Here is a 15,434-nt window from a genome sequence, read left to right as displayed (position 1 = left end):
TTATAGCCATGGCAGTGTTTGATAGTATCTGCATTCAGTGTTTTAAGCAGAAAGTAGTTAAGCCATGCTCTCTGGCACAAACGTTGGCCTTCTTTATTCCACTTGTTTGTGGAATTGTAATTGTAATAGTTTTCTAAAAAAAAAAAAAAAAAAAAAAAAAATATATATATATATATTTGGTCTCACTTGTGGGTACTCTTAACCTGATAGGCATAATGCAGAGGGAGTGACCTTCCATGAAAACTTGTCTGCTTAATTTTCCTAAATGGATACAACTTTAGGCTGGTTTGGCTAACCACAAAGTATATAAGCAGCATTTGCAATGATGAGGAAAAGGAGAACACACAGCACATAATTTACCATGTTCTACACAGAGTTCTGAGTGCTTTCCATATATTATCTAATCTTGACCACATGTTTATGTGATAGGTATTTCTATCCCCATTTTACAGATAAGGAAGCTGAGGTACCAAAAAGATAACTTATTGCCCTGGTGCATGTGTGAGGATAAGTAACCTGCCCTGTGGGCCTGGTATGCTCCTAGGATCCACTGTTGTGGACCCTATAGGATGTACTATAATGGCCACATTCTGTCATTAAGCCCTACCTTTACAAAACTCCTTACTGTCTCGTCAGAAAATACTTCGTCACAGCATCTAAAAAATGAGAAACAGCAAAAAAATATTTCTTCTAAAGGAGTAATTGCTGTGCTGCTCCTGATAATTATTTATTTGTACTATGTGAACACTATGACTTAGGATTATGTTTTTCTCTCTGTATAAAACTCAAAGCCCAACTTATGTCCCACCTTTGGTACACATGTAGGAAGGATCATAACCACATCTTTGTCCTGCCCTTGTTTTCTTTGCCTGGTTTCTTCACTTGTAACCTTGTTTTACTATATGTACCTGAAAACTAATGAAACTTCTTTTTGGATTGAGGTAAAGGGTGGCCAGGAGTGCCAGCTCTGGAGTCAGACCAACTGGATTTGAGTCTGGTCTTCCTCTTAATGACCATATTAACTTGTCAAGGCTCAGCTAGCTTTCATTCTCTACAAAGTATGAATAATACAGTATTTATCTCAGAATAAATAGGCAGAAGTAAATGAGAAAACATGTGAAAAGCATGGAACACTGCTAATCATCAGTGTTCAATAAATGTTGGTGATAATGATGGCAGTAGTAGTGATTATGATGGAAGGTAGATAGAAATAAAAAAAATACCACAGATCAGTGCTAAATAATGAATCCCTGCTCCTACCACCACACCAACTCTCACCCCAGCTTTCCTCACCTTAGCATACACAAGTCTAGAAAAAATATGTCACCCATACAGATGTGTTGGGGAGGAGGAGTTTCCTCTACGCTTCAAGATTCTTCTGGATGGTCTAAGCAGCAAATTGACATGAGACAGGAGACAATTCACAGGAAAAAAATTAAATTTAGTAGCATATGTAATGGGAACCCACATAGACATGGAAATTCCAGACATAGTAAGGCAACATGAGGCTTATCTGGGCTAAGGAGAAGGGTTGAGGTCTGAGAATACCAAGGGGAGGAAGGCCATTAGAAGGAAGGTGAGAGGAGATGTTTGGAAAACAAAGATTACCCTATTCGGCAGGTAAGTTTCTTAGGTAAAAGGGAATCTCTGTTAATAGTTCTCTTCCTGGTAGAGGCAGGCAGTTGAGGGGGAGATAAAAAGATTTTCTGAATCTACTAAGTTTTGACTGCTTTTAACTCAAAATAATTCCATACCAAAGCAGCCCATCTTGGGGTGGCCTGCCATTGGCCCCTACAAGACTGTTGCTAGACTTTAGAATCCAATGAACATCAAACTCGACCATTCAGTTCCCCTGAAACTTCCTTCCCTACCTTGCTAGTGCAAAAAAAAATCTCTACTTGTCCCCTAATTATAATTATAAGGCCACATTGTATCCTTGTACTTGGATATTCATACTCATTTTAAAATCTACTAACTCTTATATTTCTGAATAGTATGCTCCTTCTACTCAGGGCTCAACTGGAGGGTTTTAAGAGTGAAGCCCCAAACTGTAGCTGCTTAAAAACAAGCCAAGGGGACACCTCAATTAGCCCTTTGCACCCAGCAAGATTCTGTGATGGAAACAACTCACAGACAAACTAGCCAGTTCCAATACACAGCCTAAGCTAAGCTGCAGCTCAGTGGGGACTTAAGCTGATACAAGAATAAAGGATTTCTTATTATGAACAGGAAAGCAAGTTGGATGTACAAAAGGAAAGTGCACAGGTTTCCCTTTCTGCTTTGAACCCTCAGCTTCTCAGCAGGTCTAGGTTGTCTCCCTTTCAGTTCCTCATGGCATTTCTTGCTTCCTTGGCTTGGACATTCAGGGGGCACCAGTGTGAAAGAGGGGACATGATCATTACGATGAAGCTCCAAAGAGAAAGGAGTTGTGTTTGTACAATGCTTCACATGCTAGCATTGGAAGGCAAGCAGCGGTTTCCTCTGAAAGCAGCCACGAGGCTCTCTGCAGATCTTTTTCATAGTCTCCATAGTTACTGGCAGATTCTTTTTTTTCCCCCTGCCAGAGTGCCAGTGGATCTGCCTCTTTTCATGGCTTTTAATGACAGAGTGGGGAAGGAAATTTTATTTCTTTGAGGTTCTGCTCTCCAGTTACCAGGTGATGTATTCTAACCTGTGTATGGATGTTATATTACAGTATTACAGGATACTCTCACATCAGCAGCTTCAGGAATAGAAGGGCAGACAACTAGCTTAGGGACCCTTTTCCCCCAACCATCACTGTGCTGGCCAGATCCAAGGCTGTGAGCCCAAGGAGCCAGCAAAACTGAGAAGCCAACAGAAACAAACTCCCCTCCACCCTACACACATCTAGCTGATCTCTCTCTCTCTGGCCTACCAATCACCTTATGGAGATCAGGGAATCTCCAAATATAAAGAGTAAGAGCTTTTTAAAAAAATATTAAATTAGGGATGCCTGGGCAGCTCAGTTGGTTAAGAGTCTGACTCTTGGGGCTCAGATCTGAGCAGAGCATCTGCCTGTGGCTCAGATCATGATCCCAGGGTCCTGGAATCAAGTTTCACATCAGGCTCCCCTCGGGGAGCCTGCCTCTCCCTTTGCCTATGTCTCTGCCTGTCTGTGTGTCTCTCATGAATAAATAAATAGAATCTTAAAAATTAAAAAAAAAGAACCCTACTCTTGGTTTTGGTGCAGGTCATGATCTCAGGGTCATGAGATTGAGCCCCATATTGGGCTTTGCATTGGGTGTGGAGCCTGCTTGAGATTTTCTGTCTCCTCCTCCCCCTCCCTACCTCTGCCCCCATGCTCTCTGTCTAAAAGAAAAATTATCAAATCATACAGAACTTACTGTGACATGTAAATGTCATTCTAGTTGCTTTGTATGTATTAACACATTTAAAATCACAACAGATCTTTAAGAAATAGCTGCTATTATTATTTCTATTTCAAAGATAAGAAAATAGGGGCACTGCGTTTCCTAGCCTGCCTAAGCTTACTGGCTGGTTGGTAATGAAGCAGGGATTCTAATGGAGGTAGTTGGGCCCCAGCATCTGTTGTCTTACCACTCACCATGCTGCCTGTCTGCGAATGCTCCTGCTGGGCATCTGTGCCTGCTGTCCTGCTACTTGGGATAAAGTAGGCTTTTGCTGCTTCCTAGAAAGCTGAGAACAGGACAGAGCTGATGCTAAAAAGAGACTAAGCTGGAGGTTGTGGAAGAAATACTACTGAGCCACCTCAGCACAGAACAAGGACTGTGAAAAAACAAAACTAAGAGGTTTGCAAGTCCCTTGGTAATTAAGACAGATGGGGAACAAGCATCTGGCAGGTTAGTCATGTACCATGGAACAGCATGGAAGTCCCAGCCTAGAATCCAAACACCTGCTTTCTAGTCCAGTCTGGATCACCACCAAGGCAATACATGATGGCCCTGCAAGCAAGATAGTGGTTCACGTCATTTGCTGACGTGAAGAAAGAGAATAAAGAGAAAGAGGGTCATAACAGGGAACTAATGGAAGAATAGAAGATAACTGTAGAAAGCTTAATGGAAGACTATTGAAAATTAACAAGAGATGGTGAAATAATTTCCCGTATCCACTCCCCCCCCTTAAAAAGAAAAAACAAAACAGGAAAATGTTCCACCCCTAGGCTGGAGGGGCAAGGAAGGGAGCTATTATTGGAACTTGTTGAGAGCTCTGGCTGTAGAAGAGGATCCACCTGCAGGAGCCATGTCCTTTGGTAAAGGAAAAAAGTCATAGTCAGAAAAGGAAGTGGCTTCCCTCCTTTCTCCTGCCAGTCTTCCTGGCCAAACCCAGAAAGAAGTCAGAGGGCAAGGGAGCCTGCATGATAAAGACATTGTGGGTCAACCTCAAAGCAGAACATTCTGCTTTGCAGTGAATGGATTTGAGAAGAAAATAAATATCCAGATACAGGATTCATCCCATGACCGTTTGAAGGCATCCCCAAGATGTGACAAGAGGTCTTGCTCTTCCTCCCTCATTCCCATCTGGTCAGAGCCCGACTTCCCTCAATGTGATCACTGCCCTGGAGCAGCCCCCAGAAGATGCTGTCTGGCTACATATGATCTCAGTCTACTCAGGGTTAGCCGAGGATAACCAGATTGGACCACAACTGACCTCTTGCCTTTGCCTCCCACTCTCCCTCCATGTTTCAGACCAAATGAGCCTTAGAGATTAAACAGTGGCCAGTAAAGAGATAGAGAGAAGAAAGTCAGTTGCCAGTTGCGCTCCAGCCTTATAAAACAACTCTAGGGGCAAATATATCCAGTAGCGAAATATAATTACAAAGATAAAAACAGTGTTATCCAAAAGTGCAATTATTTTTATAGCCTCCTCCCTCTAGATGGAGGAATTTTAGAATTCAGAAAGCTTGCATTCAGAGCCACTGTTCTTTTCAAGTTTGTGTGCTAGGAGCTTTATGCCTGCTATGGTATTCCGTTCTTACCACCTGTTACCCCATGCTGTTATACCCATGAGAAATGTAAGGATACAGAAGCTCAGAGAGGTCACACAGCAGTGAGGGCAGAATGAAATCCGAGCATTATCCTGGCTCCCCAAAGGACAGTGATAAAACTAGATTTAAACCTTTGGCTTCCTGGTTATTTCACCTCCATAGCAAATAACCAAAGTGCTTCCTTAGTTAAGCTCTCTTTGTGTTACATTTACCACTAATGCCACATGACCACTCTCTTTTCTTCTATTGTCCCACTTTCTTTTCTTCTATCGTAGGTAGCAGTTTAACACTCAGGACTACAGGTCATCTAAGCTGAGAGACAATGATCTGTCTGGGGGAAAGGCTAAGCCATTTCATTTTTTTCAAATAATTCTTCCCCAAAATAATTTCCTTCACTGTCGCCCCATAGACAATCCTTTATCATCTTGATGAGTATATTAGTTTGTGAGGGCTGCCATAACAAAATAGCACAGACTGGATGGCTTAAGCAACAACAATTTATTTTTTCAAATTTCTGGAGGCTAGAAGTTCACAAGCAAGGTGTCAGTAGGATTGGTTTCCTCTGAGTCTTCAGTCCTGGGCTTGCAGATGGTCACCTTCTTGCTGCCTTTTCACATGGTCTTTCCTCTGGAAGCCTGCGCCTGTGGTATGTTCATGTGTGCCCTAATTTCTTCTGAGAACATCAGTCAAATTGGGTTAGGGCTCGCCCTAATGGCTCATTTTAACTTAATTACCTCTTTAAAGGTTCAGTCTCCAAATATAGTCACATTCTAAAGCTCTGGAGACCAGAGTCATATGAATTTGGAGGTTGGAGGGGGTGGATACAAGTTAGTTCATAGCAATGAGTATCCACTAGTTAATTTATTCAATACCTTTCTCAGTGGTTTTCAGACCTGTTTTCCAGAATTTCCTGAACAGCCCTTTTAAACTGTGAAAGCTGAGCTTCTCTCCAGACCTACTGAGTCAGAAACACTGAATATAGGATCCAGGTATTTGTGGTTTAAAAAAAAAATTCCCCTGGACATTCTGGGATGGAGCCAGGGTTAAAACTTCTAGGGTTAAGTGTTCTAGAAATAACACTTGCTGTGTTACGCTTTAATCCTCATACTGAGCTATAAGGTGAGCACTTTTTACTACCCCCATTTTACAGATGAGAAGATGTAGGCACAGAGAGATTAAGGTACTTGCCTTCCGTCACAAAGCTGCTTAGCAGCAAGGCTGGGATGTGAACCCATGCAGTCTCGCTTCCTAACCACTACACTCAACCACTTCTCTCCCACAGTGTTGACTTCCGTCAACCAAGTGTGGGTCCCAAGTGAGATAAAGAAGTTGAATTTGAGAATCGTTGATAGTTGCTTCACACTGATGAGTGTCATTTCATGCTTAGATATTTGTATGTTTTACAAAAAAAAAAAAAAAAATAAGCCAAGTTGTAAATGCTGTCTCCTAATATAAGCTATACATTTAAAAAGTGTTACACGTGTACTGAGTGGTGAAGCAATTCGAAAGCATCGTATACATTTATGTGAAAGAATAAAGAATAACTACTAGAGGACTTCAGTTCTTCAAGTGCACGCATAGGTACACAGATCTGGTGAATCAGATGAACCTAAAGACACACTTTCTCCATTCCCTTTGTGCTCACCCCCACCCGAGGCACTGAGATGGAGAGGAGGTGGAAGGAGAAGAGATAGAGCAACCCTGCCAGGTGACTTCTCATGGATCACACTGTCTTCTTTTCTATGACTCTTTCCCCTAGATAAACAGAAAGGGCCCGTCTTCATTTGGAGGCCTTCAAGATACTATCTTTCTAATGTTATTTTTTCATACGGATTCTGTTCCTTTGAGCCTCTTCTCCTATTTTTCTTCACAGGCTTCTAACAGTCTTGGTGCAACAGTCAAACCTCAGCGAGATTAATCACCAGGACAATGAGGTGAGCCTGCCCTTTCAATGAATGGTTGGCCATTGCACCTGTTAGGGTAGCAGGAAGGGCTTTTCTCAACCAGCGCTTCCTATCATAAAGGTTCAGAAAGGGATGGAGCACATTTTGAGGCTCCTATCCTGACAGGGGACCTGTGTCTTTACTATTGACCCTCAGGCAGGAATTTATCCCCACCCTGGGTATGGGTAGCTTCAACTAGGGTATAATTTCTTGCATTAAGTACTTAAGTGTCTATCATACCACTGAAATTTTGTAATTTCCCTCTGGATATTGAGAAACAAATTGTTGCTCTTTCCTGTCTTCTTGAGTCCCAGAAACTTCAAGGGCAAGCTGTTACTGCCACTGCTCTCCTTTTGAGGGAAAGATGATAGGTGATAATTCCAGGCTCCATGCTCCCGAGGCCACATTATTAACACCAGTGATCCCAATTGCTGTTTCTTCCATGCTGCAGGGACAACATAAGGCCTCCAAGAAGACAATACAGCACTCTCAAACAAAATTCCTGCAGGAGTGTTACCAGAAATCAGGCAGAGCTGCCCCAGAGTAGCGTAGGATCTTATTCTAGCTATTTAACTCTTTTAAAAAGCAGGACTGATTTTCATTACCTAGCCTGTTTTCTTTAGCAAGCTTCTTTAAACTGATTTAAATACCTGGTTTTTTAGCTTTTTTTTTTTTAATATATAATTATGTGCTTGGTTTGGCTGCACTTTACTAAGAATGTCTGGTCACTTTGACAAAGTGTGATAGCATTGAAAATGCATATGCACCCAAATCCCAGATTACAGTGTTTTCAAGGAAGCCAGGTAGCCATAGACAACAGTGTGGGAGGAAGTCCCCTAACAAGGGCTGGGCCCCTTGTGTTTCTTGAGCTTTCTGGTTCCTCCCAGCTGGCTTGGCATTAATGACCACACTGAAAAAGCCCCTTCTTCACAACCTCAATCTGAGGTTGGACACCACCCTGACTCAGTGGTCACACGCTGCTTTCACTCTCCATGTCTTCAGGGGTTTAAAGCAAAGAGAGGAAAGAGAGAATTGCGCTGTTTTAAACTTCTGCTTTAAAAATGAGAAGCAGTGATGAGAGCGCACACTCTGACCACTCTGCCCATAGTGTGAAAAAAAGGAGCTTTAGTGGTGCAGTTTATGTCAACTGATCACAAACTCCTTAGAGTTTGGCAAAGTTGACAACTGCTTCATCCACCTCCAGTTCCTACCCTCACCCAGAAAGGGCACAAATTTAGTCATTTATACCCGAAAGCTTGACTCCTCTTATAGACCTCTCTGTTCAGCCTTCAGCTGAAAGAATATGCTCCAAAGTGATAGTTCCTTGTTCTTCCTCACCCTGGGAGGCCCCTGGCTGCTGGGGACAGTGAAAGTAGACCCAGATCTAACAGTGCTGATTGTTACACTTTTCAGATAATATGTACTAAATATTAGAAATGTTTCCAGTTCTTTCGCATGCAAAGTAGCCTCTCAGAGGAGATTGTTCCCACTCTTACACCAGCGTTGTGGCCCAGTGACTTTTGTGTGCAGAGAGCAGGACCTCAAATAGGACACTTACATACAATGTTGCAGCTTCCTCTTGGGGACATGTCACAGCTCGTCTGAAACCCACCTAAGCCTACTGCTAATACTTGCCTGTGTTTTTAAAATACACACACACACACACACACACACAACAATGATGTAGATATTATTGCTAGTATGAGTCAATCAGTATAAATGTATAGGAGCTAGAAGCCCTTTACCCCTGGGAAATAAGGATAATTCGGACATGGAAAGAACACAGCCAAGGCGTTTTTTTCATTCACCACCTTGGTAGATTTCCTGCCTACGACTTCTGAGTGTTCTGAGCAAGCGATGGCCTGCTCTCCCCCTTTCTCAATCACTTTGCCAATAAGCTCCAGGCACAATGCAGTTTCCATTATGTATGATGGAATAACAAAGTGTAGGCATAGGCACACACCCTGTGTCTGCTAAAAACAGGAAAGAGAAAAGATCAAAGGCAAAAGAAATGAGGGAAAAGGTAAGTTAATGCTGCTAGTGAAGCATTAGGGTTTTCTAATACAAGAGGAAAGAGCAAGGCATACCTCTACATAGTCTGAATAAATTATATTCCCAGAATAACTGAAGGACTCCCAAGCTTATCACAATATTGATTAAAGATTAGAGGATCAATGAGTAGAAATCTAACTTTGTTAAGAGATAGATTAGATTATAATTAAAACTACAGAATAGAGAAAGAAGAAAGAAAGCCTGTCTCCTATAACTATTCAAGTAAAATAAAACATGATGTAGTACTTTGTATCAGGGAAGTGATTATCACTTTAGCACCTGTCCTGATCTGAGCTCAGGGACTTAAAACAATGTTTTTACATTATTAGTTTTTACTTGTATGAGTAATATGTGAACACATTTGCTTTTGAAAAATGTAAATATTACAAGTAATGATAGTAAGTCCTTGATTACTTCCACCCTCCCACCTTAGCCCCCAGCTAATTACTGATGTGTCTCCTTCCCAATGCCTTGTATATATTCACAGACACTGTGGACTGTACCGTAGAAGGTATCACACTCCATATGTTGCTCTACAACTTTGTTTTTTCACCTAACAGTATGTCTTAGAGCTCTATTCATGTCGATACATATAGATTTGGCTTATTTCTTTTAATGGGTTCATGATGTTTCACACAATGGAAATACCTCCCTTTAGTTTGCTGTTCTCCTGTGAATGTATATTTAGGTTGTCTCCAGTTTTTCATCATCACAAACACTCCTCTAAAGAGTGTTCTTACACAAGCCTCCTTGAGTATTTTATACAATATTTCTCTAGAAAACCAATGTTGGGCACCAGGGTGTACATTTTAATTTTTAATACACATGCCTGGTGCTTCTCTAAGATGGCTATATCAATTTATAGCTCTACCTGCAGTTGAATAGTATGCTGGTCATGTTTTCTTGTTTTAATTTGCATTTCCCTGATAGCTAATGAGATTGAGCACCATTTCACAGGCATAATGGCCATTTTTATATCTTCCTTTTGTGACTTGCCTATATAGATCTTTTGTCCATTCATCTATGGGTTTACTTTGTCATTTTTGTATGGATTCATAGTTTATTTTCCATTCTGAACATTAATCCTTTGTCTGCTGTTGGGTTACAAATAGTTTTTCACAGTCCATTGCTCATTTTAGAGCTGCTTGTGATGTCTTTTCTAGTACAGAAATTTTAAAATATGATATAATCAAAGTGATCATTCTTGTTCCTTACTGCTTTTGCCTTTGATGTCTTTTTAAAGAAGGCCCTCCCTAACCCCACAAGACATAACTACATTATGCTAAGTTTTCTTTTAATTGTTCTGTTCTAACGATCTGTTTATTTTTCCTGTTTCATTGACTACAGAGCTTAATTGTAAAGTGACTTATTTACAAGCTATCCACACTACAGAGTTTAATACTGTGGGAAAGGCAAAATGGGTCAGATTGTCCTTTGTGCCTTTGTTCTTCCGGACCTCAGAGGAATCACTGACATAGAGAGAAGCAGTCTATTATAGTTACAGGGAGTTAAGAAGTTGCTAAACTCCTAGAATCTAACCTCTCTTGCTGGCATTTTAGCTTTGACAGAAAGAGTGTCCCATCAAAAGGGGCTATAAACTAATGGCATCTGGGTTAGAACTTTGAACACATTTACCCAGAGAAGCACTGTTTTTTATTGTATTTAGGATATATTGTTGATCCTATATATTTTTTTTGTTGATCCTATATTGAATGCAAATTCTGATATAAGTAGATTTATGTGAGTGACCTGACAACTAAACTTTCATTATTACAGTACTGTGAGAAAATAAATCCAAGTTGTGAAAACAGATATGAACCTTTGGATATAATTCTTAACACTAAATTCTCTTACAGCATCCCTAAGATAACCGTAAGTAGAGACGGTGCACTGTAAAGGCAAAATCAATAGAAACAGTGCCTGACTCTAGAAATCATTTTACCTTATAGTTAGCAAAAGGTAAAATTATGAAGTAAAAATTTTTTAATGCTCTAGAATTTTTATCCTAAAAATGAACACCTTAAAAAAAATGGAGTAGAGTCACTGCTACTTAGGGAACCTTCACTTTCCCCTTTCCCTGTGAATGTCTAGAGGCAGACCATATCTTTTTTATCTTTGGATCCCTATACTCCAGCTCAGTAACTTGCACATAGTAGAGGCCTCACTCCAAATATAGACTTGTGTATATGTGTATATATTATAGTTAGAGAATTACTAAATTTCAGGAAAAGTCATATTTTATTTTTTTGCCCTTTCTCTTTGTTTTGTTGATCCAACTCAGTTACCCATTTTATTTATCAGACTTGGCTCTGCAGGTGACTTTTAATTATTGCCAAAATCTACTCTCAAAAAAAAAAAGATTTTATATTATTTGGGGTCTTCAAAAAATGTACTCTAGATTCTAGGCCAGGATCCCTCATTCATTTTTATGACATGGACACCTCTGATGTGCTGGCGAAGCCAATGGATCCCTCTGCAGAAAAATGTTTGAAACAAAATAAAATACGTAGGATTACAAAAGAAACCAGTATTTTGACAATTACCAAAATATTATAAAGATCAAGTTTGTAAAGGTAATATGCAAGCTTGCTTGCTAATGCATTAAATAAGATTTAGTGGTAGGACCAGTAACTACTGTGCTAGTGACACATACAAACAATATTTTGAGGTATCTGCACTAATTAATGCAATACAAGAATATTTGTGATTTATATCATTGGCAAAGTCACAGGTATTGTTAACAGTACTGTGTGTTGTTGCCTAAATTCATATTTAAAGAAGATGCTAAATTTCACTTTGAAGTTAGTGACAGTAAAGATGTAATTTATTTCTCTGATCTAAGCTCACACAAAGCTTGTTTTCTGTCAGTGGCTAGAACCCCTGCTGTAGTGGTAATTTGAAAAAAGGATCTTCCAAAACCTTTTCATCAACAAATGAAATAATTATAGGTCTCCTAAGGTGATCTACTTGGAATGGGAAAATAGTCATTTTATTCATTAAAAAATATTTAAGTACCTACCTTGTCTCATATAGGCTGGATTCTTGCTCAAATAGTTCACAATTTAATGCAGAATGTAGATGTTCTGTTTAGTTGAAAAATAAATACAACTTAGGTCTCTATTCCAAAGGCTTTGTTTAGAAGTTTGTTCTTGTTAAAATTTGCTCTTCTACTTCCATGGCCTAAGTTAATCTATATTGCTTTTCTTGTTTTAGTATCTCATTTAAATTATAAAAATCTCCACCCTAAAGATTTTTGTTTTTGTTAGATACATTGTTTTTATCTTTATTACAGGAAGAGAGTGAGCATTTTTAAAGTATTTCATCATTAGTGGCCGTTCTTACCATCCTAAAATCCAACATCTAATTATTTTTAGTCTTCAGTTATAATCTTTGGCTGTTACTATGTGCACAACTTGTCTGGATTGGAAAACTCTAAAACAAAGACAATGAAATAATTTGTTAATCTTTTTGATCTATGATTGTAAAATATTTCCAAAATAAAAATGAAAGAAAATAGCTTTCATTCCTGCACTTCTAACCATCTATTTTTAAAAAATCTTTTAAAACACATCGTGTATTCCTATTTTTTGTCTAGAGGAGACAACTTTTGTGGAAGTAGTCATATGTGATTGGGAGATTAATAGTAGTATGTGAATTCTAAAATGTCAATGAGAGCCAAGCTGGACTTCTCTGAAATTCTAAATCCTTTAGAAGATCAAGATTTTCTTGCTGACATCTCAGCACTTGCTATAATTTTATCCTCCAGGGCACCAAATTGAGGGATGCAGCAAGCACCTGGCCATATCACACATTTCTCTCTGCCTTTCAGCGTCTGCTGGAGCCAATCTAAAGTTCCCATTCTGAGCACTTAACCAAATTTCTGGTTCATAAAACACATAAGTTACAGTGGTTTGGCTGGGGTGGGGCGGGGAGTTCTGAGACATTGATGGGACTTGTATGCCCTTAAACAAAATTTCGGCGACACAGACTCAAGGCACAGAATTACTCATCTGAATAAGACCGCTGTTTCAAAGCAACCCTGATAGGCACCCAACAGTTATGACATACACTTAGTCCCATCAGCAATCTTGAAATGGATTCTAAGCCAGCTAAAACTGAACATTTCCCTTCAAAACATTCTGGAGAGCTGTGGTCTTAACTGAATGTGGGTTACTTTTCAGTCTTGAACCAGTATTTTTTGTTTTCCAAAAAGGTGGAGTTCTGTCACTAGGGCCATCTGAGTGTTTGTTGCAACATGTCTGCAAATGACTCTAGGGTTTCAGCCCCTAGATGCTTCAAAGACCCAATTGAGTCCTAAATGAAATTTCAGGGAGTAAGCTGGTAGAAAAGATCTCCACAGTTTGGACACAGAGGGCTGCCCTGCATTGGACAGACTCTGGTAGTTTATATTCTCCATGAGTCCAGGGGAGCCCTGATAACCTGTAATTCACGAATTCTTCCTGTGAGTTTTTCTTGAACACTTACTGTGCGCTCACTGCTGTGGACATACCACGTCAAATAAGTCACAGTGTCTACCTTTAAGTGCATCACAGCTGAACACCTGCCACCACTCAGTGTAGATACCAGTCTCAGAGCCCGAAGTCAGCCCCTTAAATGGCCACTGGTCTTAACATAACACAACTAGGATGCCTTCTGGCTCCACAGAAGCTGGAGGAAAGAGAAGGAGACACTTGAAAAAAAAAGTCTACTTTCCTAAACAAAGTATGTTGTGCAATACCAGCGGCTGCACTGAAGCTGATTTTGAAAGTTTTGGTTTTCATATTACTAACCCTAAGGGGATTTATTTTTATTTCTCACTAGCCCAATTGAAAAAACAGCAACATTAAAGTTCCCTTAACTTGACTGATGGTTTGAAACCTGCTCTAGTGTAATATAAACAATGTGTGTGTGTGTTTATAATTATTATTTCAAGAAAGAATGAATGATTCAAGTCTTGATTTAGGAACACATAATCACCCAAATTCTAGGGTGCGGGGTGGGAGGAAATATATAGTTCAATACCTTACAAAAATAAATACTTGCCAGCTGTGTTTTTAGTGAAAGCCTAGAGGCAATGCCAAATAAAACAAATAATAATATAGGATGGCAACCCTTACACTAATAAAAACTACCATTCCATGAGAGTTAGAGGACCTGAATCTAGTTAAAATCACAAAGAATTCTCCAGCATTTGAGCTCATTTCCAGAATGAAAGCCTACCAGCATGATGTCTGGGAAGAATGTTATTCTCCAGTGCTGGAGAGACCTGGACTTGAATCTCAACTATGGCATGTATCCTTGGCCTTAGGCAAATTACTTAACCTGTGTTTCAGTTTCCCTATCTGTATGGGCCTAAAAATGGGCCTAAAAATGCCTGCTACTTAGGATTGTGTAGGTATATAAATATTCAATGAGATGATATATATATATATATATATATATATATATATATATAAATTTATTGACAGGAAGTAGGTATACAAAAAATGATAGTGCTCCTCCCCCACCCCACCACTTCACCAAAGCATATAGAAGTTGGATTTGGCAGGGGGTGGGGTTGTTTTAAGGAAATAGCTCTTGAAGCTTAGTGGTTGTGTTTAGGAGATAAGGATTAGCAGTGCATAATCATAATTTAATTCATAAACATATTTTCACACTGAGTTCTCATATCAGTAAATCATACCTAGGCATATAGTATTGCCATATACCTATTTGGAGAACTCATCAAAATTTCTTTCAGGTTTCAGTTGAAGAGTTGCTAGTAATGACCATATCTGACAAATTGATTTTCTATAAAGGAGAAGTCATGTTTTGCCTTTTTTAAAATTTATGTGGTTTTTTAAAAAGTGAAGCTAGATTTTACAAAAGCAAAAAGTTCAAGGATAGTTAAGAAGTTATTCATTTTTAGTAACTACTTACTTAGCACCTATAGTGTTCCTGGCACTGTTCTAAGCTCCACTTCAGACAGCAAACAAGAACCTACCTTCATGAAGTTTACACGGCGGTGACTTCAGATTTTCTTTGATGTCTTTAACCCTGGATACTGGTAGCACTTCATGATGAAGCCAGTGAGTCTGAAGCAAATGGGACTCAGCACTGGGAAGGGGAAATCCATACATAATTAAAAGAATCTGATTCCCTTGAGTCCAGATTTCTAGTTCCAATGGGCCAAATTTGTAATGAAGAGGACTTATTGAAATACATTGAGTTATTCTGAATCCCCAGTAAATATTCAGCTGTCAGAATAAGATGTTGTATCAGCATTATTTTCCATATGGAACCAATTTCTTAAAATATCCCCAAGAGTATATCTCACTTATATGACACTTCCAACTTGAAAGCAGACCATAATATAATGATTTAGAATTTTCGAACTAGTCAAAGGAATTAACATTCTAATCCCAGTGCCTCATAAACCTCAAACCCTAGATTCAGTTCTGTGCTCACTGAGA

The 15,434-nt window shown here is 39.4% G+C and overlaps 1 protein-coding gene across 35 annotated transcripts in view; it reads left to right on the top strand.

Annotated features, from left to right (window-relative positions):
• Window positions 1-15,434, top strand: part of ANKRD55 (ankyrin repeat domain 55) — a 519,390-nt gene that overhangs the window by 472,756 nt on the left and 31,200 nt on the right. For all 35 annotated transcript variants that reach the window (XM_041765900.1, XM_041765901.1, XM_041765882.1 and 32 more), the window contains one exon: window positions 6,861-6,921. In XM_041765900.1, the coding sequence (XP_041621834.1) occupies window positions 6,861-6,921 (61 nt within the window). The remainder of the gene's footprint in view (window positions 1-6,860; window positions 6,922-15,434) is intronic.

Source organism: Vulpes lagopus, chromosome 8 (genome assembly GCF_018345385.1).
Source record: "Vulpes lagopus strain Blue_001 chromosome 8, ASM1834538v1, whole genome shotgun sequence".
NCBI lineage: Eukaryota > Metazoa > Chordata > Mammalia > Carnivora > Canidae > Vulpes > Vulpes lagopus.
This window is presented reverse-complemented; position numbering and strand designations above follow the sequence as displayed.